Genomic DNA, 23,351 nt, shown 5'->3' on the forward strand with positions numbered 1-23,351 from the left:
AGGGACTAGGTTTTGATAAATGTTGATCAACGATTTTTGAGGTTTGTCTGTCTAAAACAATTGATAGTGCTTTCAGCGGGAGTTATTATTTTGCTTGTGAGTTCTGGCGACTTCGATTTTCTTCCGGCTATGTTTTTATTTACCAGAAGTACTATTCGTCCAAACGGCGTCGTTTTAAAATCAAAGCAAAAGTGACTAAAATTGACATGTGAACTAATTTTTGCTGAGCGAGAAAACATTCGTGACTCCTGCGCTATTTGAAAAAAAGCTATTTGACTTTGAGAAGCGTTTTTGAGATAATGGCTGGAAAAGATAACTTTTAGGCTGTTTTTCGTTCATTTTGCTCATTTTTGTAATTTTGATTTTGTTGAAATAATTTTCGATGGATGCTTAATTACTGTGTAACCCTCTCAATTTGATATTACAGTGTTCTGGAGAGTCTATTTATGCGCTTCAATTGCACACCCAGTACATATTTTAAGTTTTCTTGTTTTTTCAAAAAAAAATTTTCTAAGCACACTTTTAGTAAAAATCACTATATATGGCAACGTTACTTTTATAATTACTGCATTGAGCGCCTGTTTTTTGCGTGAGGTGTTTTTGAAACATAAAATTGAACACCTACTATTTCAGATTTTGCTGGTTTTTGTCCAACTTTTCGAAGTTTTATGTAATTTGGATTTATATGCTAGAAAGACTTTGTGCACCTTCAGACATTCTGCCTTCAATTTTTCAATTGAGTTAATTTTTGACTTGGCGTATTTGAAACTCAATAAAATTTCATAGTTGCAATTTAACATTATCTCGACAAATTGTTTTTGTTTGGCACCTGAATTGTTTTCTCTTTTTTTTCTGACAAGAGGATGGATATGTTTTATTACTCAGCCTCGAAAGCTAAATAATGAAATGACAACTTCTCCTCTTCAATTTTTAATTCTATTTAATTCTCAAAACTCTGTTTTCTTTTCGATTATTGTTAAAAACTGTCCATATTCTCTACCTTTTAGCATGTATCCTCTAAGCATTTTCTTAAGACCTATACTTTTGTCATTTCTTGCTAAAAAATTTTGACTTCAAATTTGTATTTTAGATTTTATCTTAGTTTTGTGGTTTGCAATGGATTTCAAAATAATGTAGCACTGAGAATTTGCTAAAGGTACTTATAAAAACTTTTTACTGGTATTGTTTTCTGTAAATGTTTGGGACTAGGTTTTGATAAATAATGATAAACAAGTTTTTGAGGTTTATCTGTCTGAGACAAATGATAGTAGTTTGAGCTGAAGTTATTGTTTTGCTTGTGAGTTTTGGCGCCTCCGAATTTCTTGTGGCTATTGACTATACTTTTTTTTTTACCAGAAGTACTCTTCGTCCAAACGGCGTCGTTTTAACATCAAGGCAAAAGTGACTAAAATTGACCTGTGAACGAGTTTTTGCTGAGCGAGAAAAGATTTTGGATCCTGCTTTGCCTTCAGTGAATGGCTGTTTGACTTTGGGAAGTGTTTTGGAGATAATGGCGCAAAAAGATAACTTTTTGTTTTTTTTGCTCATTCTGCAATTTGCTTTTCTGTGAAATACTTTTTGATGGATGCTACAATACTGTGTTACCACCCTGAATTTCATATTACAGGATTCTGTAGTGTCTAAACATGCGTTTCAAATGCCAAGCCAACACCTATTTGTTTTCTGTTTAATTATCTTTCGGCTTTTTCATATATTTGTTTTTCTAAGCAGGCTTTTTGTAAAGAATCACTGCCAACATTTCTTTGATAAATAACGCATTAAGCTCCTGTTTTGGCGTGAGGTAATTTTGATTAATAGCCGCACAGCGATAGCTGGGGCTATTATTGGCCTTCTCTTGGGTTTCTTTTATTTCGTCGTCGAGATTTTTGTTACGACCATACGACGTCACAACCACTTCAAATCTGCTTTTTGTTTACTCGTTCATGCAATTTCAACTGAATTACGTGCGTGACGTCATTTTTCGCTCTTAGTGAAGCGAGTTTTTTGTTCATTCGCGTGATTAATTTTTTGGTCACACTTGACTTACCTCACTCTCAAAAATGACTTCCTCACTTTGAAATTGACTTTTATTTACTTTAATTCAAAGCGATAAGGTCAAATGGCTGTGTGTCACTCTAAATGAAGGTTATTTGAAAGTAGGTAATAGAGGCAGCAAAAACTTATACAGATTTTATCAGCCTTTAATGAAAAGACGAATTTTTTGGTCTGTCTTTTTTACTGTTTTTTTTTTGAGACTGCAGATCTACGAAGCTATTGCGGCTTTTTTTGGCAATCTGCCAGCTATGTTAAATAAAATTTGACGCATACTAATTCCGACTTCGCTTGTTTTTGTAATTCAAAGATTTTAACACCACGAATTTTAGCTTTTTTAATAAAACTTGAAATTTTTTTTCAATATTTCGGACATTTATTGTCATTATTAATAGCCGCTATTAATTGCCATTATTAATTGCCATTATTAATATTGGTATTGATAGTAGCCCTTGTAGCCTCTCTCTAAGAAACAGAAGTATGTTCAACCACGAAATGCCATCAAAATAAATCGGACTTAAAAAATGTTTCTGTACAAAAATCTTTTTTTTTTCAATATATTCTTCGTTCAATCCCAATCATGCTTATTGGAATCAACGGCGGCTATTTTCCGGCAATCTGCCGGGTATGATTCAGGTTTTTTAGGGTAACATCTCCGGTTGGTTTTGATAATAAGTTACTGAAAAAAAAATTTTCGGACACGGATTAGTCTTCAACTTTTTTATCATAAATTTTGGCAGTTTTTTATGCAACTTGCAATTTTTCAGTTTTTTTATAGCTGCGAAGCTGTAAGCTGAGCGTAGCTATATTGCGGTGCTCTTGGTTTTTTTTGTTTCGTCGTCTGACGCTTCATTTTCGTTTTACATTTGTTCTAGAACATTCTGTCTCGTCACTGCTTAAATGGCTTTTTCGCGCTTGATTTCACGCTTTCTGCGTGACCTAAATTGCGGTTATTCAGAAACAGAATCTGTTCCTAAAACAAAGTTGATTGTAAGAAAACAGATTGTATGGTTCGACAGCTGAGTGGTTAAGGCGGCTGGCTGTTAATCCGGAGATCGCCGGTTCGAGACGCGACAGGGAAAATTTTTTGCACCCAAAAACAACCTCCTTTGAAATAAACTTGTAAGTTTTATAGGCGGCGGCGATAACTATTATCAACTCACTTCTGTATCTTTTTCCATCTGTATTTTACGGCACGCAAGTCTATTTCGCAGCTATTCCGGCAATCTGCCGGCTATGTTTTAATTTTTTTGGTCAATTTTTAGGTTTCTCCAGCGTCAAGGGCCGCATAACCTCCTCTGGGGTTTGGTTACTGCATAGCTTCTAGATTTAATTGAATGTTTTTCGGGATTTTAATATCAGCAATTTTAAAAAATATTTGCAATTTCAATTTTTTTTATCTTTTCGAATTTTTTATCATTTTTTCCGGCACCAGGGTCTTGGAGACCTCCTCCAAGGTTTAATGATAAGCTGTCGAATAGTTTCGAGAGTTAATGGAATAATTATTAATATTTTATTGACTCAAGCTTGAGCAATTTTTTTCAATTTAATTTTCAAGTTTTCGGAAAATTATTATGTTACAAGTTTATAGATCTTTTGAGACACTGAAACTCTTTAAAGCTTAAAATAGGGATTCTTGATAATCTTTTGAGACAAAAAATAGTTTTGAACATTTTCACTGCGAAATCTGGAAGCTTTTCTTCAAAATTTTGCAATAAGTTAACAAACTTTTAAAGTATCAATTTAATGACACGGCTAGAAAACTGAAAGTTGCAGAGTCGAATCAAGCTAAAGCTAGCCTCACTAAACCTTGGCTAGCTACTGACAAAGCCAACTGCTGGCCGGTCATTTGAGAGATTCGCCCGACGTTAGTCGGTTATGTTTTATGCGTCGCCGGTATTTTTTCTAACTGAGTTTTATTTCATGGCACTCTATTCAGTTATAACTGTTTCACAGCAGTCTATTTCGCCGGCATTCTGGCAGGCAATTTTTTTTACTACAGAATTTTCGGATCGTTTTTCATCTGACTGTTTTGTTGTCCTCAAAAACGAGATAAACAGGTAAAACCGGGAGGGCATTGAAAGCGGTTTGCCTTGCGGCTCTCTAGTCCCTTAGTTTCCGATTTATCAAAATTCTTTGAGGCACAAATTATTAGTGTGGTGGTCGTTTCTTAGAATTTGACCTCACCAATTTAACTTACCCTCCGCCTCTTCCTCCACTCCTTCACCCGTAACACCGCACGCTTGCCCCCCCCTCCCACCACTAAAACTAAAGCCCTAAAGCTAGCCTCCCTGAGCGGCAGCTTGCTACTGAGGAATCTAACAGCTGGCCATTCGTTTGAGAGGAATTCGCCCGACGCTAGTTGGTTATAATATAATCATGTACAACTATTACGTCTTGAACTATTAGATTTTTATCCAGTGAGGATGCCGAAAGGAGCCTTCTAGCTCATTGGGAGGATGAAAAAGCGGCGGCAATCAACCTTGCTTAATATGGCTGGATATTGCTTTGATATTTGGCTGTGAGGCTGTCAACGATCCCTTCTAATTATTAAATGGATATTTTTTATATGCGTTCTGGGGATTTTACGAGCTCTCAAGTTTAAACATTCTCTTCCTGCCATAATTAAATTTGAATGCTGCCCTCTCGGGAACAGATTGTGCAACTGTCATTTCTGTTGAAATTTTATTTTCGATGGTGGCATTTAGAATTCTACTACTTGAAAAATTATCACTCCAACATTTGTTAAGACCTGCACAAATAGTTTCAGCGCCAAGTAAGTAGGCTCTATTTGCAGAGCCACCCAAAACCCTATACATACTATTGTTTACTATGGTCATCAGTAACCTTATTAACTGCTATGTAAATAGCGATGTGAGGGTACTATCTACACCCCTTTCACTTGTTCCTAATGTTTTAGGTGTCCGGAGATAACCCAGGAGAAAGAGTATGACCACAAAGCTGACATCTGGGCATATGGATGCATCCTGTACCAGATATGCACTTTGAGGCCACCTTTTATAGCCGCCAATATCCTCTCCATTGCCAAGAAGATTGTGGAATGTAATTATCCACCAATGGACCAGGCATTGCCATACTCCCTCCTGTTAAGACAATTGATTAGCAAATGTATCACGGCCGACAAGGACTGCAGACCAGATGCACTTGGTATGGATGTCTAAACCGATCAATAGATGATTTTCATACAAAATTTTGTATGCTCACTCGTCAAAAATGTATATAATCGTAGAACAAGCCGAATTGTGGTTTGCTCCGCAGAGCACAAAAACTTCGAACCCAGGCGTTTAATTTAATGAATACCGAACAATTGTCAAAAGGGGAAAGTTTTAAAATCTAATTTAAAGACTGTCCTGAAACAGCTGTGGTGACTTAGTAGACATGGAAGGTTTAAATAGGACTAATGAAAAAGACAATCTTCTATCTATCTCTATATATTTATTGCGTGAGCACATAAGGCGGAATGTTTTAGAGGCATCACTGAGCACCATCTTTTAACAGTACTACCGAAGAGCACGATTAAGCGGTGGCTAATTTGGGGTTAATGACCAAAAAAAGTGTGCTTTAAGGTCATTGACCGATTAATGATTCTAAAAGGTCATTGACCAGAAAATGTTTCAAAAAGGTCATGTCCGAAAAGTTTTTCCAAAAGGTCATTGACCCAAAATGTTCCAAAGAGGTCATGCCATCTACCGCAAAATGCGCTGCGAAAAAGCCTGTTGCCAAAGTTTCTTTGTTAAGGAAAAAGACAAAAAATCGATATTTCAATAAACAAAAACAAGTGTCGAAAAAATTATTGGCCGATTAGTTGTTCAGAAAAGGGACTGTGACCGAAAAGTTTTGATACTGAAAAGGTAAATGATTGACATTGTGTCAAGACAAAGAGTTAACGGCAAAGAAAATATTGTTTTTTGTAATTCATTGTCATAAAATTATTATTGATGAAAAAGTTTGTCTTGAAAATTTGTGAAGGAAAAGACACCGAAAACGTCAGGAATTAAAAGTTAGACGATGTGAAATTGTTTTGTCGAAGTTTCACTATAAGAAAGTCTTTTAATACAGAAGAAATCAGCGTACAAAGTTGGTGAAGTGTATTTAATCCAGAAATCAGCGAACAAAGTTGTTGAAGTGTAGAAGACCGGAAAGGAGCCGATGCAAAAACCAAAATTAGGTGTCAAAGTTATATATGCCAAAAGAGGCCTTGAAATTACAAATTTTTTGGCGATGAATATAGGACTCTTTCATATTAAGGGCTAATACTAATAAATTATTGCATACAAAATATGATACGTATTTAATTTTCGTGCTTTAAATTTTTCGAGGAAAATTTAGATGGTGGCATTAGCCAGCCCTTTAACTCCATCGTGTTCTTATTAGCACTTTCATCCTCTTTATGAGAGCCGGAATTCATTGGTTCAACCAGGATCTGTTTTCTCTTTTTTGAACTCCTGTATCTCTCCCACTTTTCATTTTCTTTCTCCATCTTATTCTTTATGTTTTGTGATCTTCTTAATTTTTCTGCTCTTCAAGTGTTTTCTCTAACTCTGATATTTTCTTTTTGCTCTTCAAGTGTTTTTTCTAACTCTGATATTTTCTTTTTGCACTCAAGTTTTTTCGTTTGCTTTTCGCCCTGACTCACTATCTCGCTGTTTTTAAACTTTCTCTCATGATTTGGTCTTCTTTCTTGTTGCTGTCCTATTGTCCTTCATTCTATCGCTTTCGTTTTTTCTTTATCTAGCTCACTTTCCTTTTTCCTCCTTTCTCTCTCTCTCTCTCTATTTCTTTTTCCATTCTCGGTTTTTACTATTTTTTCTTTTTATTTATCTGTTTTTGATTTAGATTTTGCTGTCCTATTGTTTTTTTTAAGGTGGATACCTGATGTTCTTACGCTTTTTGTTGTATTGTATTCTTTCTGTTCTTCCATCTCTCATCAATTTGATTTTTGCTTTTTCTTTTTCCCCCTTCATTACTTTTTTTCTTCGCTCCTGTTGGCTTTCTTCCAGACGCTTTTGTTTTGTCTTGATTTTTGTCGTGTTTAAATCTAATTGCTCTCCGACTCAGTATATGTTTCTGCTGCTGTAGATCTCTTTCTCTTCCTCTTTACCTCATTCTATCATTTGTTTTTTCAATGCTCTGTGATAACGTCTATTACTCTTAACTCGCATAAAACCTGCATATCTAGCTGTCTCCCTTTTTTGGTGTGTCCAAAGTAGTTTCGCAAAAAATTTCATTGAAAGGATTCCATGTACACCAGTTGTCACGAGTATCCATAAGTTTTCATGAAATTATCACTTGTTAACGATGCATTCAGATAGCCTTTACGGACCTGCTGGTACCTATTGGGAGAAAAAGATTTCTCTAATTAGTTTTTTATTAAAAACAATTGTTTTTAATTGCTCTTGAACGAAGTTCATAGCATTTATTGCAAACGTGTTGGTCTTTTTTTGTAAATTTTTCGCTTGACCAATTTACGTTTTTCTTCTAGAACATTCTTTGACTTCTCAAGTGCCTTTTTTTCGTTTTTCCATTGCTCTCACTCAGAAGTAAAGTTATTGCTAATATAACTTGGTTGCAGCATAAAAATTTAAGTGTCTGATGGCCCAGTTGGTAGTGAATTTGGTTAGGGAGCGGGAGGTCAATGGTTCGAATCTCGGCGTGGTCAAAAATTTTCTACCCGCCCGTCGTTCAAGAGCAATTCTTCCGACATTTGTCGGTTTATGTTTAAAAGCTTGCCTCCAACAATTGTCAGTTATTGTTAATTATCCACAGCAGACATAAACAGCTCGAAATAAAGCAAGGTAAAGCCGTTTTGAGACCGATTAAAATTAGTTGTGATCAGAATAGTTTTCGTGCGAATGAATGAAACGTCATGATTAACTTAATGGACACTACGCTTAGAACAGCCTAAAGCGTGTATAATTTTTTAAAAGTAATGCTAAAAACTGTTTTGGTGCCAATAATTTGCTTTTAATGAAACTTTAACTTGAATCAATATTACGTGCTGCAAGTGTTTGCTTTTTTCTCTAATCAAAAAGCTTTAACTTCTTGAAACTTTTAAACAATTTCTAGTATATTAAGTTTTTTTTTGATTTTTTTGAATTTTTTACAACATTTTTTTGCGGGTGGGGGTTGGCAATAAATTGCCGGTTTTGATCAAATTAGTGGTTTTAAACGACACTAAAGTGTTTATTAATTTCAAAGTTTAACAATTTTTTTGATTCCGTGACTGCAATTCTGATGAGATTTTTAGTGGAAACTGCCAATTAATCAGTAGACTATCTTGCTGGTGGGTTCTCGAAACAACACAAATATTTTTCTGCGAACAATAAAACTAATAATACAAGACATTTCCTTAATTTTTTTTTACAAAAATCACTTTTGTGGTTTTGGCTTTTTGTTGTTGTTTTTGCCCAACAAGTTATATGTGAAGTGGCAATTTTAGTTTTGTTCTTTTGAAGTTTTTTATAATAATTATTAAGTTTTCTTTTCATCAACAAGCAGACCGTCTATAATACAATTTCTGTATTGGTAAAGCCGCACTTGTAGAAAAATTTGGTCATGATCCGAGACCTTTGGTCACCTCGAAAGAATGGATTGTGTTGGAGCTGTCTTCTTTTTGTGAGAGATGTTGTCACTTCTTGATGACTTTGAGTTTTTGCAACTGGATAAACAAGTACATTAGAGGATCTCGGCTGGCGTTCGTCGATTTTTAGGTGCTTAATATGCTGACATAAACTTCTGTTAGGCGTAAATTCAACGTTAAAAACTCAGTTTCCGCTGTTTGTGACCGCTGAATGCAGCAATTTTTCCCTCTTTTTGTCAATTTTCTTTAATTTTTAATAGCTGCTTCAGCGTCTCAGCCGACTATCATAGCGCTCCAATTTTTTTACTTGGTCGAACAAATTTTTTTGCTTCATCCAATTCACAGCTTGTTCAACATTTTGCGTGAAATCTTTTTGACTTCTCTAGGCTAGTTTCACTCTTCTCTCATTCTGCTGAAAGTGCTCTTAAACAGCAGTTGCTCAGCAAAGCAATTTAAAATGAACAGAGTAAGTATCAAAAAACTACAGCAGAAATAAAAAAGGAAAAAACCCATAAAGCCCAATTTTAGATGCCCGTTACTCGAAATCTGTTCTTAGTTACCCTCTCATGCTTATTGATGTTGATTCTAGTCGCTGTGTCGTCCCACTACGAAACAGGAGTATGTTCAGCTCCAAAGTGACATCAAAGTAGTTCGCACTTCAAAATTTTGTGTGTACAAAAATCAATTTTTCCTTTGTTTTTTCTCCTTCAATCACAATCTTGGTTATGGGACAATCTGCCGGGTTTGTTTTGTTATTGATTATTTTGAAGTGGGGTAAAATGCTAATTCCATTTTTGTGCATCTTTAAATGTCGTTTTATGATTTTATTTGATTTCTTTTTTATTGTGCCAACTTAAACACCAGAAACAAATTTTTCGCTAATTTTTTCATGATGACAATTTTTTTTGTATTTTTTGACTTTTAAAGCTCGAAATTTGAAGTTTAGGGGAATTTTTTAACAACACAGTAATTCTTATGATGATCTGGATACCATTAGTTTTTGTGAAACTTTTAATTAATTTCTAATTGATCAAGTTTGAAATTTTTGAACGTTTTTCAGGTTTTTTGTTTGCTTTTAGTGACCACTGAAAGAGTTTTCAATCTTCACTTTGGTAAGATAATTTACTTTTAATGACCCAGATAATTTTCAGAGAAGACAGACATCACAAATTTCAGCAACTTTTTAATTAATTTCTACTCAGTTCACATTTTTTTCTTTTTGTTCTTTATCAAATTCGATTTTTGTTTGGGGAGGGGGGAAGTGGTGGCAATAAATTGCCGGTTTTGATGAAATTAGTGGCCTTGAACGTAACTAAAGTGTTAACTAATTTCAAAGGTTAACAATTTTTTTAATTTCGTGACTGCAATTTTAACGAGAATATTAGTGAAAACTGCCAATTAATCAGTGGACTATCTTGCTAGTGGTCTCGAAACAACACAAAAATTTATCTGAGAACAATAACACTAATTATTTTAAGACATTTCATTAAAGTTTTTGTGTTTTTGGTTTTTTCTTGTCGTTTGTGCCCAGCAAATTATCTACGAAATGGCAATTTGTTTTGTTCTTTTGAAATAATTATTGGTTTGCTTCACATTACCAACCAGAGTGTCTATAATACAAATTCTGTTTTAATAATTCTCAAATGTTGTAAAATAGTGTTTTGCTCGGCTTTTGTTATCCAATTCTTCTGTTATTAAACTGATGAGTTTTCAAGTTTTTCATTCAGTTCTTTGGACTTTAGTTCAGGACTTGGTCTGCTATGTGCTTTTTCAGTCTGTCTTTTCCCGCTCTTTTACTTTTTATACCGAAACAACTTTTTCAAACATTATCCCTCCCGGAACTTCGGGTTTTTGGTTTGCTCACTTTTACACGGTTTTAAATTACAGGAAACCAGAACCACTGTTGAAGTCTTTAAAACAGACAATAACTCCTCGTCGAGTCTTTAAAAAGGACAGAGCATCGATGCAAACCAAATTCTGTGGATTGTAAACATGAGAACGCCTAAATATTAGAAGGGCTGACGGCGGCTATTAATAAATTTTTGATATGAATTTTATTTTGAGTTAAAAATCAATTTTCAAACCTAGCATTCTTCCAAAACAAATAAAAAGTGTAGAATTCTAATTCACCAGATCGATTCGGTTTCGAGCTTTGGAAAGATACCACTTTTAAGGTTCCCTCCCAGGATCCATACACTATGTACTCAGACTGCGAGAAACGGGTTTTTGCGGCGGGATCAGGCAAGCGCACTCTCTGGTCCCTAGTATGCATTTGACTGAGAAACACATATTTGCTCTGCTTCTTCTTATCCTCGGAGGCACTGAAACGAACCCGGGCCCGACGCCTTGTGCTATTTGTCATCGTAGCAACTCGAATCAATATGCCGTCTGGTGCGGTTGCTAAGGATAGGTACACCTGAATTGCACCAACTTACAGTCCATAGAACTATGGAACGACAGGCTTGACTGTGAGCGCTGCTACTGGCGCAAGATAATAGAAGCAAATACAAGGCAAAGTTTCTTTACTCACGACAACACAACATTCTCCAACTGAATTGTAACGGTCTCAAACATAAACTGGAAATCATAGACGAATGCAGAAAATAACAACAATAGCTGACATCCAGGAAACCAACCTCAATGACAAATCAGCCCTCAAAAGTTTACCTGGCTAGTGCATAATCCATTAGAATCGGTCCAAAGAAAGAGGCAAAGGTGGAGGGGTGGCTTTTATCATTAAGGACAAAATTCTGTTCCAGGAAATCAAACTTCTGACAAATACCTAGAAGATCAAGCCATAGAGCTTACCTCAGTTGAAAATAACATCGAACTAGTGAACACCTACATACCGCCTTTGTCTGGCTGTGATGCAGGATACAAGACATCAATCAGTAAACCACTTGAGTTAGATGAACCCATTATTGCCGGTAATTTAAATGCTCATAGCCTACTATGACAAGACGAAACTGCCGGAGGACACGAGGAAAACAACATTGCAAGTGAAATAGACCTCTCTAATTTTGTAGTTCTTAACGAAAAGGCCAGCACAAGGTTAATGGATTCCTGTAAAAGCTTCCTTGCTATCAGTGGCGCCAGCTCAAGCATAGCAGTGGACATCGAGGTGCACGGAGTATGCATTAGGCTCGGACCATTTATCAATAGTTCTGTCCATAGCCTGTGACCTCATCACAACAAGACCGCATGGAACTTTCATCAACTTCCGTAAAGCTGACTGGGCAAATTTTGAAAACGACATTGAACTAAAACTTGATCTAAAGCGACATTGAACTAAAACAACAAAGACCAACTAATGTATACTATGCGGAAAAGACCTCATGGAAAGCCACCAATGCAACGGCTGGCAGGCATATCCCAAGAGGAAGAATTAAATCAGTGGTTGTCGATTTTCCCAGCGAAGCAATAAAGCTTTTTGAAACGAGATGAAATTCAAAGAAAACATCCAGGGCACCCCAACATAACACAATTAAACCATAAAATAAACAAACTTGTTCAAAGCCAAAAGCGCAAAAAACTGGATTGAGTTTGTACAAACATTACTCACAGCTGTAACTGCTGTAAACTCTAGAGCACAGTAAAAAGGAGTTTCGTCAAGTAACACTAAATCACCTGCAAGAAGAGCCATGCACTTTGTGGTAAGATTACTCCCCACCATGATCCAAGGACATGCGCAAACAAGTTAAACAACAATACACTCCACGCCCCAAAAAATTAAAAACTGAAAAACTCACTAAGAACAATAAGTTAACTGGAAATCGAGGGCAGAATGTTTAAGTGTAAGACAGTGCAAGAAGCCACGAGTCACAAAGAAAAGTAAGGTGCTGTGTCCAGCTAGAATAGCGCCTATACATCTAACCCTCAACATCTAGGCCCCATAGCACTCAGATACATCACGGACACCATTAAAGGTTTCTTTTAACAGTTCAAGTATCCCGAGCATGTGAAAATTGCCGGTCTATACCCCTACACAAGCTGGGAGAACACGTAGACGATTCTAAAAGCTTCACACCAATTCCACTCCTCTCCCCCATTGCAAAGCCAACAGAAAAACTCTTACTAATTGACTTTATAGAATATCCACTAGAATATCAAACGAAACCTCGCAACCGTGCTCTACTAGTAGCCTTAGATCTCACCGCCGCTTTCGAAACGGTTGATCACAATCTACTAGTAAGAGGCATAATCGAGGCGCCATTGCCAAATAGCACAAAAAGATAGGTCGCTTCATACTTACAGGGCAGGTTCAAAACCTGCCCTGTAAGTATGAAGCAACCTATCTGTTTGTGCTATTTGGTAGTGGTGCCTCGATTATGTCTCTTAGCAGTAGGTTGCGATCAACCGTGTCGTGAGCGGCCGTGAGATCTGAGGCTACTAGTAGAGTACGGTTGCAAGGTTTTTTTTATCAATGCCTTTTTGACTTTGGCCAAAGTAGAATATGACACAAAAAATCAAAGTGGAGAAAAGTCAAACAGGGTGTCCTCCGAGGTGGTTTTTATCGCCAATGTTCTCCAACATCTTCAGGAGCAAGCTGCCTCTACCACCGAAAGATTTAAACATGTCTTACGCTGATGAATTGGCTTATAAAACATCTCACCCAGATGTTGAAATATTACTTGGTATGATAACTCCCTAACTAAATACTTTACACGACTGACTAGAATCAATAAAAGTAAAGTTAGCAGCTGAGATATCAAGTGCAATTGTGTTGACAACCTGGAGCAGGGAGGCCATGTTTGACCCACTCGTCACTCAACAATGCCCCAATACCAGTAAAGTCCGAGCCAAATTGCTTGGAGTCATTCATCATCGATATTATGCTCAATTTTAGAGCGCATGTAAGGAGCACCAAAGAGAAACTACTAAAGCGCAATAACATACTGAAAAAGATCACTGGTAGCTACTGGGGGTGCACAAAAGAGAAACTCAGTGACTTACAAAGCTTTCGGTCTGAACGTCCTGAACTACAATGCTCCCATTTGAGCTTCCACAACCAGTCATACAGACTGGAGCCACCTGCAAACACAGCAAATCGTTGCTATTCGCACAATTACTGGCTTTGTTAAAATTTCTGAGGTCAATGACTTACACAATTAGTGTGAAATAATGCCTGTTAAAGCTCATACAGAAATGTTAGCAGGGCGATTTCTGGCCGGTAGTTATCAGATCCCCCGTGCTGATTGCAAAACAACTTCTTCAACCAGTTTTCTTCCCATGAGACCGACACTGAATGATATTTATACGGACCGCGTGGAACAACCAACAAACAATGAAGAGCAATTAAATCGCTAAGAATGCAAAAATGAGCTCAAAATCTTCCACCGACGCAGGGTCTATACTCAGTTGAACAAAGACAGCCAGCAACTAAACCTCCACCAAAGATTGCAGAACAAACGCTGCTACGAATTGCACGTATCAGATTATCGCCACTGAGAACGGGATACTGCCCGCATCTAAACTCTTACTTGAGTAGGATCTTCAACAATGTTGATAACCGCTGTCCCAAATCCTAAGTAGCACTGCATGACGTAAACCACATTTTCAACTGCAGTATGAACACCACCGTCCTGACCGTGATAGACCTGCTGGAAAGACCAGTAGATGTAGCTAACTGGCTGGTCTTAATACCATCAGTCCCACACTGCACAGAATATTCCGCCCTTCTGGCCCCTTTCCCCCGATGTTGACGATTCCCTGGCCCCCCAACCCGGGAAGCGCATGTCATTCACAGTAGCGTATATGCGGAAAGGTCGCCGCACCACAAGCAAATTGTGGATTGAGAGTCACACTACTACTAATATATCTATTTTTTTATGACACAGATGCACCTAAGGTACCAGTTGAAAACGGCAATAAGTTCTGGTATCACGCCAAAATTACTTGCGAGTTGCGGCTCTGTGCGACAGCTACAACAACATATCACTTTCAATACTCTACACAAAAGGTAAAAATTTGTCCAAGGCGTCTTAAAAAAGTCTTCCACCCCAAAACAGGGTCTTCCACCCCAAAATAGAGGATAGCACAAAAATGTACATAATGTATATAAATCATTGTAATATCGATAATTTTTTGAATGATCGTCAAACAGAGTCTAACTTAGAAGAATATATGAGAATATTTGAGAATGAAATATATTGCAATAATTCTGAGCGAACTTATAAATTTGGAAGGACTTTCCGTGCTCGATTTTAATGGACACAAAAGGGACAGACGCTCGTGGGAATTGATAGACCAAAACTTGTTCACTTTAAATTTCTTAAATCATTTGATTCAATTCTATACCTGTAGATGGATGCTGTTTAATAGCCGACGTTAGCTACTCGAACGGCTAATGTTTAGACGTTCTCCTTTTTTGCAATTCACAGATTTTGAATTGTGTGGGGTTGTTGACGCAAGAGTTCCGGAAGCGTCTTTTTGTTTGGTAATTGCGTTGAAGTGTACTTGATACAGGAAACAGCGTACTTGAAAACTATAAAATTGCTGTCGTATTTTGAAGACGAGAGAGTGGTGTTCCATTCATGACGCATTTTGGAGAGTAGTTCATGGTAGTTAATTGGCTCTATGATAGATTTTAACATTTTAACTGCTATTGTTTTATCAGTTTTTGACTTTTTGATAATTTTTAATTGCTCTCTGACGAAGTTTTGAGCCAATTATTGTAATAATCTGTGTATTTTATGCAACATTTTTGCTTGACCATTTTGGCCCTTTTTTCTAGAACATTCTTTGACTTCCCAAGTGACTTTTTCACGCTTCTCTGGTTCAATTTTGAGTTATCTCAATTGCTCTCACTCCGAAGTTAAGTTTGTTGAATCACAAGGGACCGATTAGCGAGTGGTGAATACTTCTGACGAGGACACATGGGGTCGTTGGTTGGAATCCCAACCTGTTGGGATGTTTTTGCATAAACCTATAAACAAAAATTTATATAGGCTACATACAGCCCATGAATTAAATTGCCCCGTCTGCCATATGTGTTTCTGATAGTGTTAAGTTATTGATTCAATTTGTTTTATTTATGGGCAGTATAAGCATGCATATTTAAAGTGAAAGTTTTTGAGTTTGAATTCCTCTAATCTTTTTGATGCTTTTTCTTGACTATTTTTTAGGCGCTATTCTTAGAATGCAAATGATTGGGATTATATTTTTGTGCTGTCTTAAGATCTGATCACACATTTTTTATGCCAATGAGAGGTCAAATTAATATAGTAATTTTAGTCACCCTAGAATAGTACAGGGAGCGAAAGAGCGAGTAGTTTACTGTAATTTCAGACGTCAATGAACAGCTAATGGTTTTTGACTTTTATGCTATCGCTTTTCATAAAATGTTAGTTATAGCCTTTTAGTTTTGCCCGTGTTTTTGATCTTTTTAATGTCCCGTTACTTAGAACCATTAATGGCAAGTCTGAACGATTTACTAATGAACAATATTGAATATTTTTGGAGTTATGGTTTTTGATATTATGGTTTTGCAGTTGATAGTTGATTTTTTAACTTTGATTCTATTTCTTTGCATATATTAATGGTGAATATTTGAGATTTGCCGTGATTATTGATGTTTTGCCCTGTTAAAAACGTAATAATGACACGTCTCATCGGGTTGCTAATTAAATGTTGGTGTATTCCTTAAGTTCTTTCAGTCGACAGGTAATGATATTTATGACTTGGATATTATTTGTTTTTCTACAATATTAGTAAACTTTTTAGATTTGATCTTATTTGTTGTTCTTTTGATGTCTTGTCTTGTTGTGATGCATAATACTGACAGTCAGAATTCAGTATTATGACTGTGACTTGACTCTGACTAAAAGTATTTTCCTCAGTGTAGGAAAAGTCAGTATCTGTCATCTGAAACACCTAAATAAATTCACATATGCAGCATTAAAAAGCCAGTGAGAAAAGAAACGCATACACTAGCTTTGAAAAATTCAATAAAAACAAAGTGGTTGGATAATGAACCGGGCACTAAGACTTAATGTTTAAAGACCAAGTAGTTTAAGTTATGAAAGGTTCTTCGAGTATTCTCTCAAATTAGAACACTTTTTGACAAAGAATTGGACTGTTTCTATTCATTTCTCTCTAATTTTCAAGCCCAACGACGGTCATGGGGTCAACCGCGGCTATTTCCAGGCAATCTGGCTACTGCTTTTGAGATGGTCAGCTTTTCAGGTTTCTCATAGATAAAAGTTTGATTTTCAGTCATAGTGCATTATGCTATCAAAGTTTATTTGAGCGAATGCTATTTGATATTAGTATTAAGCTTAATATTAATAGCCTTCACATTGGAAGCTGAATTGCGTAAAGTTGGAGCACCTTTTGGGTCTTTGAAAGAAGGCGGTCAATTTGCATTACTTTTTTCTATTTCAATGCCAATTACTTAAGGGGTTCAATGGCGGATTTTTTCCGGCAATTGACTGGCTATTTTTTCCGTTTTTATTGTTTCGTTTTTTTTTGTTTTGCGCAAATTTTTGGAGCAGGTGAAGAAAAGTTTTCTGCTAATTAAGATCTCTTCTAGATTAAAGACGGTAAATTTTTAATTGCTCTCAAACTAAGTTTGTAGCAATTATATTAGTCCTGTCGGTCTTTTTTAATAGTCGCCCTCATCTTCTCAGCCGGCTATTATAGCGCTCCTATTTTTTTTACTTCGTCGGAAATCTGAAATCTGCCGGATATGTTTTTTTATTCGATTTTTCGCTTGACCGATTTTTTGTCTGACGCTTTTGACTTTTCGTCCTCAAAAACAGGGATAAACAGGTAGCGCCCATCGGACAATAAGTGCTCTTAGAGCATTTCAGCTCTGTTTTCAGCTCAAACTGTTTTGGAGACTTATACTTATGGTGTGAAGGGCGGTTCTTAGAGGTTGAAAATACCCCCACTGTTGACCCCCCCAATATTGCCCCACCACAATTTTTTTTCAAGCTTTTTGAAATTTTTTGTCTTTTTTTGAGTTCTTTTAGCCCTAGGGGTCAAGGAATCTCATCTAGGGTTTTATATTAGTTTAGTACGTAGTTTCTAGTGGTAGTGGAATGGCTTCAACATTTGAACATCACAATTTTAGCATTTTTTGACAAAGCGTGCAAATTTTCTCATTTTTTACATTTATTTTTCACTATTCACGTCCTTCCAGACGCAGGGGCGAGAAAATGTCCTTAAGGGTTTGATAATAAGTTAGTGAAAAAAATTTTATTCGCCATGGAATAGCTTTCAATTTTTTTAATACAAAATTTAGATTTTAGATTTCGGTTTTAGATTTCTCAAGAGCCGAGGTTTTTAGTTTTCTCAAGAGCCGAGGAACGTCCTCTAGGGTTTGACAATAGGTTACTATATAGTTTCTAAATGTTACCGAGTTTTTCGAGATTTCAACACGACGAGTTTTAACATTTTTTTTTTACAAAACTTGCATTACTTTTTTCTATTTCAATGCCAATTACTTAAGGGGTTCAATGGCGGATTTTTTCCGGCAATTGACTGGCTATTTTTTCCGTTTTTATTGTTTCGTTTTTTTTTGTTTTGCGCAAATTTTTGGAGCAGGTGAAGAAAAGTTTTCTGCTAATTAAGATCTCTTCTAGATTAAAGACGGTAAATTTTTAATTGCTCTCAAACTAAGTTTGTAGCAATTATATTAGTCCTGTCGGTCTTTTTTAATAGTCGCCCTCATCTTCTCAGCCGGCTATTATAGCGCTCCTATTTTTTTTACTTCGTCGGAAATCTGAAATCTGCCGGATATGTTTTTTATTCGATTTTTCGCTTGACCGATTTTTTGTCTGACGCTTTTGACTTTTCGTCCTCAAAAACAGGGATAAACAGGTAGCGCCCATCGGACAATAAGTGCTCTTAGAGCATTTCAGCTCTGTTTTCAGCTCAAACTGTTTTGGAGACTTATACTTATGGTGTGAAGGGCGGTTCTTAGAGGTTGAAAATACCCCCACTGTTGACCCCCCCCCCAATATTGCCCCACCACAATTTTTTTCAAGCTTTTTGAAATTTTTTGTCTTTTTTTGAGTTCTTTCAGCCCTAGGGGTCAAGGAATCTCATCTAGGGTTTTATATTAGTTTAGTACGTAGTTTCTAGTGGTAATGGAATGGCTTCAACATTTGAACATCACAATTTTAGCATTTTTTGACAAAGCGTGCAAATTTTCTCATTTTTTACATTTATTTTTTTCACTATTCACGTCCTTCCAGACGCAGGGGCCAGAAAATGTCCTTAAGGGTTTGATAAAAAGTTAGTGAAAAAATTTTTATTCGCCATGGAATAGCTTTCAATTTTTTTAATACGACAAAATTTAGATTTTAGATTTCGGTTTTAGATTTCTCAAGAGCAGAGGTTTTTAGTTTTCTCAAGAGCCGAGGAACGTCCTCTAGGGTTTGACAATAGGTTACTATATAGTTTCTAAATTTTACCGAGTTTTTTGAGATTTCAACACCACGAGTTTTAGCATTTTTTTTAAAAACTTGCAATTTTAAAAATTTTTTTTTTGTCTCTATTGTCATTATTCAGGTTTTTCCAGACTCACGGTCCAGAAAACTTCCTAAAGTGTTTGATAATAATTTACTGACAAACTTTTATTGGCCACGTAATAGTTTTTCAACTATTTAATGTCACAAATATTAGCAATTTTTTTTAAACTTGCTTTTTTCAAGTTTTTTTTTCAATTTTTGTTTTTTTAGGTGTTTTCAGCCTATAGAATAGTAATACTGGACAGTCTCTTGAGACAATGAAATGGTTTTGAAGATTTTAATATCTTTAATTTTAGCAAGATTTTGTAAAAATTTGCGGTTGTTTTCAAAATTTTTGGGTGTTTGTGTCCTTTTCTGAGTTTAACGATCATTACTGGCCAACGAAGCTTTTCAAGTCTTGCAGAAGGGTTACTTGACATAACTCCAGAGACAAAAAGTAGTTTTTAACATTTTCAGTACGAAATCTGGAAGCTTTTCTTTTAAATTTTGCAATATTTTGCAAATTTTAAAAATATCAGTTTATGTGATTTATTTACTAACAAGGCTATAAAACTAAAAATTGCAGATTCCAATCAATCTAAAGCCAGCCTCACTAAACCGTGGCTAGCTACTGGCGAAGCCAACCGCTTGCCCGTCGTTTGAGAGCAATTCGCCCGACGTTAGTCGGTTGTTTATACAGGGGATGAGCTCGAAGTCCATTATATCCTCGGCTGGTATTCCGATACAATTGACTGTTTGGTATAGGTGTAGTGCACTTACTGTCTCCAAAGTTGCTGGAGCAGATAGACAGTCAGTCTGAGAAACTGAAGCAGTCTAAAAGGAAGGCAGACGCTCTCAAACAGTGTCTGGTGTCGGCTACTGTGGCACGCACCAGTCAAAACAGACCCAAATGCAATACACTCGAGGTGTCCATTGGATCGCATGGCGATCTGCAAAGGTATGCTAGTAGAGGACACTTGTGTTGAATCCCTGATTAGCACGGTACTTTGTTTTTAATAGCCGCCCTCATCTTCTCAGCCGGCTATTATAGCGCTCCTAATTTTTTTTTACAATTCAAAGAATTTGAAATGTATTGGGGCGCTGTCTTTTTTTTAAGATCTGTTTACACATTTTCATGATTTTTGAAGTCCAATTGGAGTAGTGATTTTGGTCACGCTGAAACAGGAAATGGAGCGAAAACGCGAGTGGTCTTGCGGCGTGAATTTTTTCGCTCTAAATTTATAGTAGAGTGGGAAAATGGTGTTTGAACAAAAATTCGCTTTCTCGCTAGTGGTTTTTTGTTCACATGCGGCAATTTCACTTTGATTTTTACTGTTTTTCGATTTTTTGGATCGGATTTTTATCTAAATGGTTTTCTCAATCCATTCATAGTCCGTTCTAGGTCTAGTTTTCTGTTTAGTCAATGAAAATTCTTTGAATTGTACGTCAGGATTTGTCCTGCTATGTTTTTTTTACTTCGTCGAACAATTTTTTTCCGCTTTACCTTCGCTTCACATTTTGCATGAAATATTTTTGACTTCTTTAGGCTAGTTTCATTCTTCGATCATTCTGCTGAAAGTGCTTTTAAGCAGCAGTTGCTCTACGGAGCAATTTAAAGTGAACAGAATCAGTGTCGAAAAACGTAATCAAAATGAAAACGGGATGAACCCGTAAAGCACACTTTTAGATTCCCGCTACTTGAAGTCCTTATAAATCTTATTTGTTCTTATAGGGTCTTAGTTGTCATATCTAATCTGTTTTGGCTTTTACGCTAGCCCCTGCATCCTCTCTTTAAGAAACGGGAGTACAACATTCGATTTTTATAATTTTTTTCTCTTCTTTCAATCCCAATTGGTGTTATCGGAATCAATGGACGGTATATTCCGGCACTCTTCTGCGTATGGTTTAACAGTAGGGAAGATACATAATAGGCTGGATTTTTTCTGCAATCAAATTTCCACTTTTTGTTTACTCATCTAATTGATTTGTATTAAAAATTTGTATTGCAATACTTAGAATAAGGGGAATAAGTTATATATTTTTCCGAGGAAAATTTGAGGGAAGGGCAGGTGGAGACGATAGATTGACAAAGAACTTGATTTTTTGTAAAAAGAACCTTAGCCTTATTGAAAACCAAGGTAAATCTGATATCATCTGCAGGGTACAATTTTGCTGCTTATTGGTGATTATTTTATTTCGACAAAGGTGTTCACTATTTCAATAGGTTTTGATTCGACTGAAAGGACACCTAATTAAGCAATATTGAACTCACCAAATGTGAAACAGGTGAAGAGTCTTTAGCAAAAAAATGTCAAATTTTTAGTTGCATCTTAGTGATTTGTTTGTTTTCAAAACGTAGATTTCCCATTTGTCCCTCTCCAGTGTCTGGGAATTTGAAATGGAATTAATATCACATTATGGGATTCATCAAAAGAAAACGTTCAATATTTTGAATGACTAAAAATCATTAAAATTTATCAAACTTCCTTTTTGTTCCTGAAACGCAGATATTATTTGGACGAAAGTATTTTTTTAATTGCTCTCGAAAGAAGTTTGCAGCAATTTTTATAAACGAGTGTTTCTTTTCTATGCAAAATTTCCAATGAACCGTTTTTGAGCTTTTGTTCTGGAACATTTTTCGACTTCGCAAGTGACTTTTTCACGCTTGTCTCTTTCTAGTTTGAGATATCTCAATTGCCTTTACGCTGAAATAAAGTTTGTTGTTAAATTAATAGCAATTGAAAGATAGAAATTCATAAGGCCATGATAGCCGAGTAGATAATGCTGCTGTCGAGAACTCCCTCAGTCAGAATTCTGTGATAAAAATTTATCTAGGCTAAAGCACCTGAATTAAATTGATTTGCCTGTCGTTCGAAAGCAATTTGCCTAAATTTAGTAGTTCATGTTCTTGTTTTTGACACGAGTTTGCTTAGATTGTCTACTGGTGAAAATATAACTAAAATCATGAGTTCACGAATAGAATGCAGATGACAGCAACAAAAATTTCAAGTCGACTTTACATCTTGTTTGGATTTCTTGGTTTGTATAGCAATTGGCAAACTCCTCATCTTTAATTTTTGGAAGTTTTAAATTGCCTAGAATAATACGGTTTCAGTAGAGTTTAAGGATCAGAATATGCGAATGATTGGAAGGAGAGGATTTGAACAATCTAAATGCAAGTGTTACCTGTGAAAAGCATCAGATCCGTCCTTTTCTCTGAACTCTTAAGTTTTATTTAGGAATAAAGCCAAGCCTTCTACTTTGTTTGTTCCAATTGTTTACTATGAAATTGCATTTATTAAGTGACATTTTGCTAAATGGTAAATGACATTTAAGATAAGTGTCTAGTGTGACTTTTTCAGTTTTTATTAATAGCCGCGTCAGCAATTCCAGGCGGCTGTTATTGTGCTTCTAATTTTTACAATTCAAAGAGTTTGAATTGTATTGGGGCGCTGTGTTATTTTTAAGATGTGTTCACACATTTATCAATGACTTTGATCTTTCAAAACGGAATAAACAGGTAAAGGCCAGCGGGCATTAATTTTCCTTGGAGGCCCAAAGTGGGCTTTAGTTGTCTTTCATGTACTCAGAGTGGTGCAGCTGCTGGTATGGCCTTAATTTAAGGTTGAAATGTCATTTTTAGGAGTTTTTGGGCTGAAAATGGTTCAATTTTTCATGTTTTTTGTGATTTTTTGAGTTTTTTGTTTGATTAGTCTTAGGTTGAAGTTTTTGATGAAGTCTAAAAGTTGATGAAGGCCTTTTGCAAGACAAAATTACTGGTTATGACCATTTTATGAGCTATATGTTGTGGTACTACAAACACGCAAAATGATACTAATTTTTGCTATTTTTTCCAGGTTTTTTTAAAAATTTTTGTCATTTTTGAGTTTTTCCTGCTTCAGGGGCCAGGGAATCTCCTTCAAGGTTTGATAATAGGGCACTGCAAAGTTTTTAGTAACAATGGATTGGTTTTCAACATTTTAATGTCTCGAATTTTAGCATTGTTTCGATAAAATCTGCAATTTTTTAAGGTTTCCTAAAGTTTTTGTCAATTTTTGATATTTGTCCATTCTCAAGTGAAAAAAAACAATTTCATGGTCTGATATAAAGTTACTGCATGGTTGTTAGTTTCAATGGATTTGTTTTTCGACAATTTAACTTTTCGAGTTTTAGAATTTTTTTGGTAAAAATGGCAATTTTTCTCAAGTTTTATCAAAACATTTGTCTTTTATTCAGTTTTTCTT

At 35.9% G+C, this 23,351-nt stretch overlaps 1 protein-coding gene across 1 annotated transcript in view; it reads left to right on the forward strand.

Annotated features, from left to right (window-relative positions):
* The window catches only part of LOC142343140 (uncharacterized), a 186,340-nt gene that overhangs the window by 140,710 nt on the left and 22,279 nt on the right, over positions 1-23,351 (forward strand). The window contains exons 8-9 of the mRNA XM_075394832.1: positions 4,973-5,220; positions 19,873-20,065. Coding sequence (XP_075250947.1) covers positions 4,973-5,220; positions 19,873-20,065 — 441 coding nt within the window. The remainder of the gene's footprint in view (positions 1-4,972; positions 5,221-19,872; positions 20,066-23,351) is intronic.

Source organism: Convolutriloba macropyga, chromosome 7, assembly GCF_964194025.1.
Source record: "Convolutriloba macropyga chromosome 7, txConMacr16.3, whole genome shotgun sequence".
In the NCBI taxonomy this organism is placed as follows: Eukaryota; Metazoa; Xenacoelomorpha; order Acoela; family Convolutidae; genus Convolutriloba; species Convolutriloba macropyga.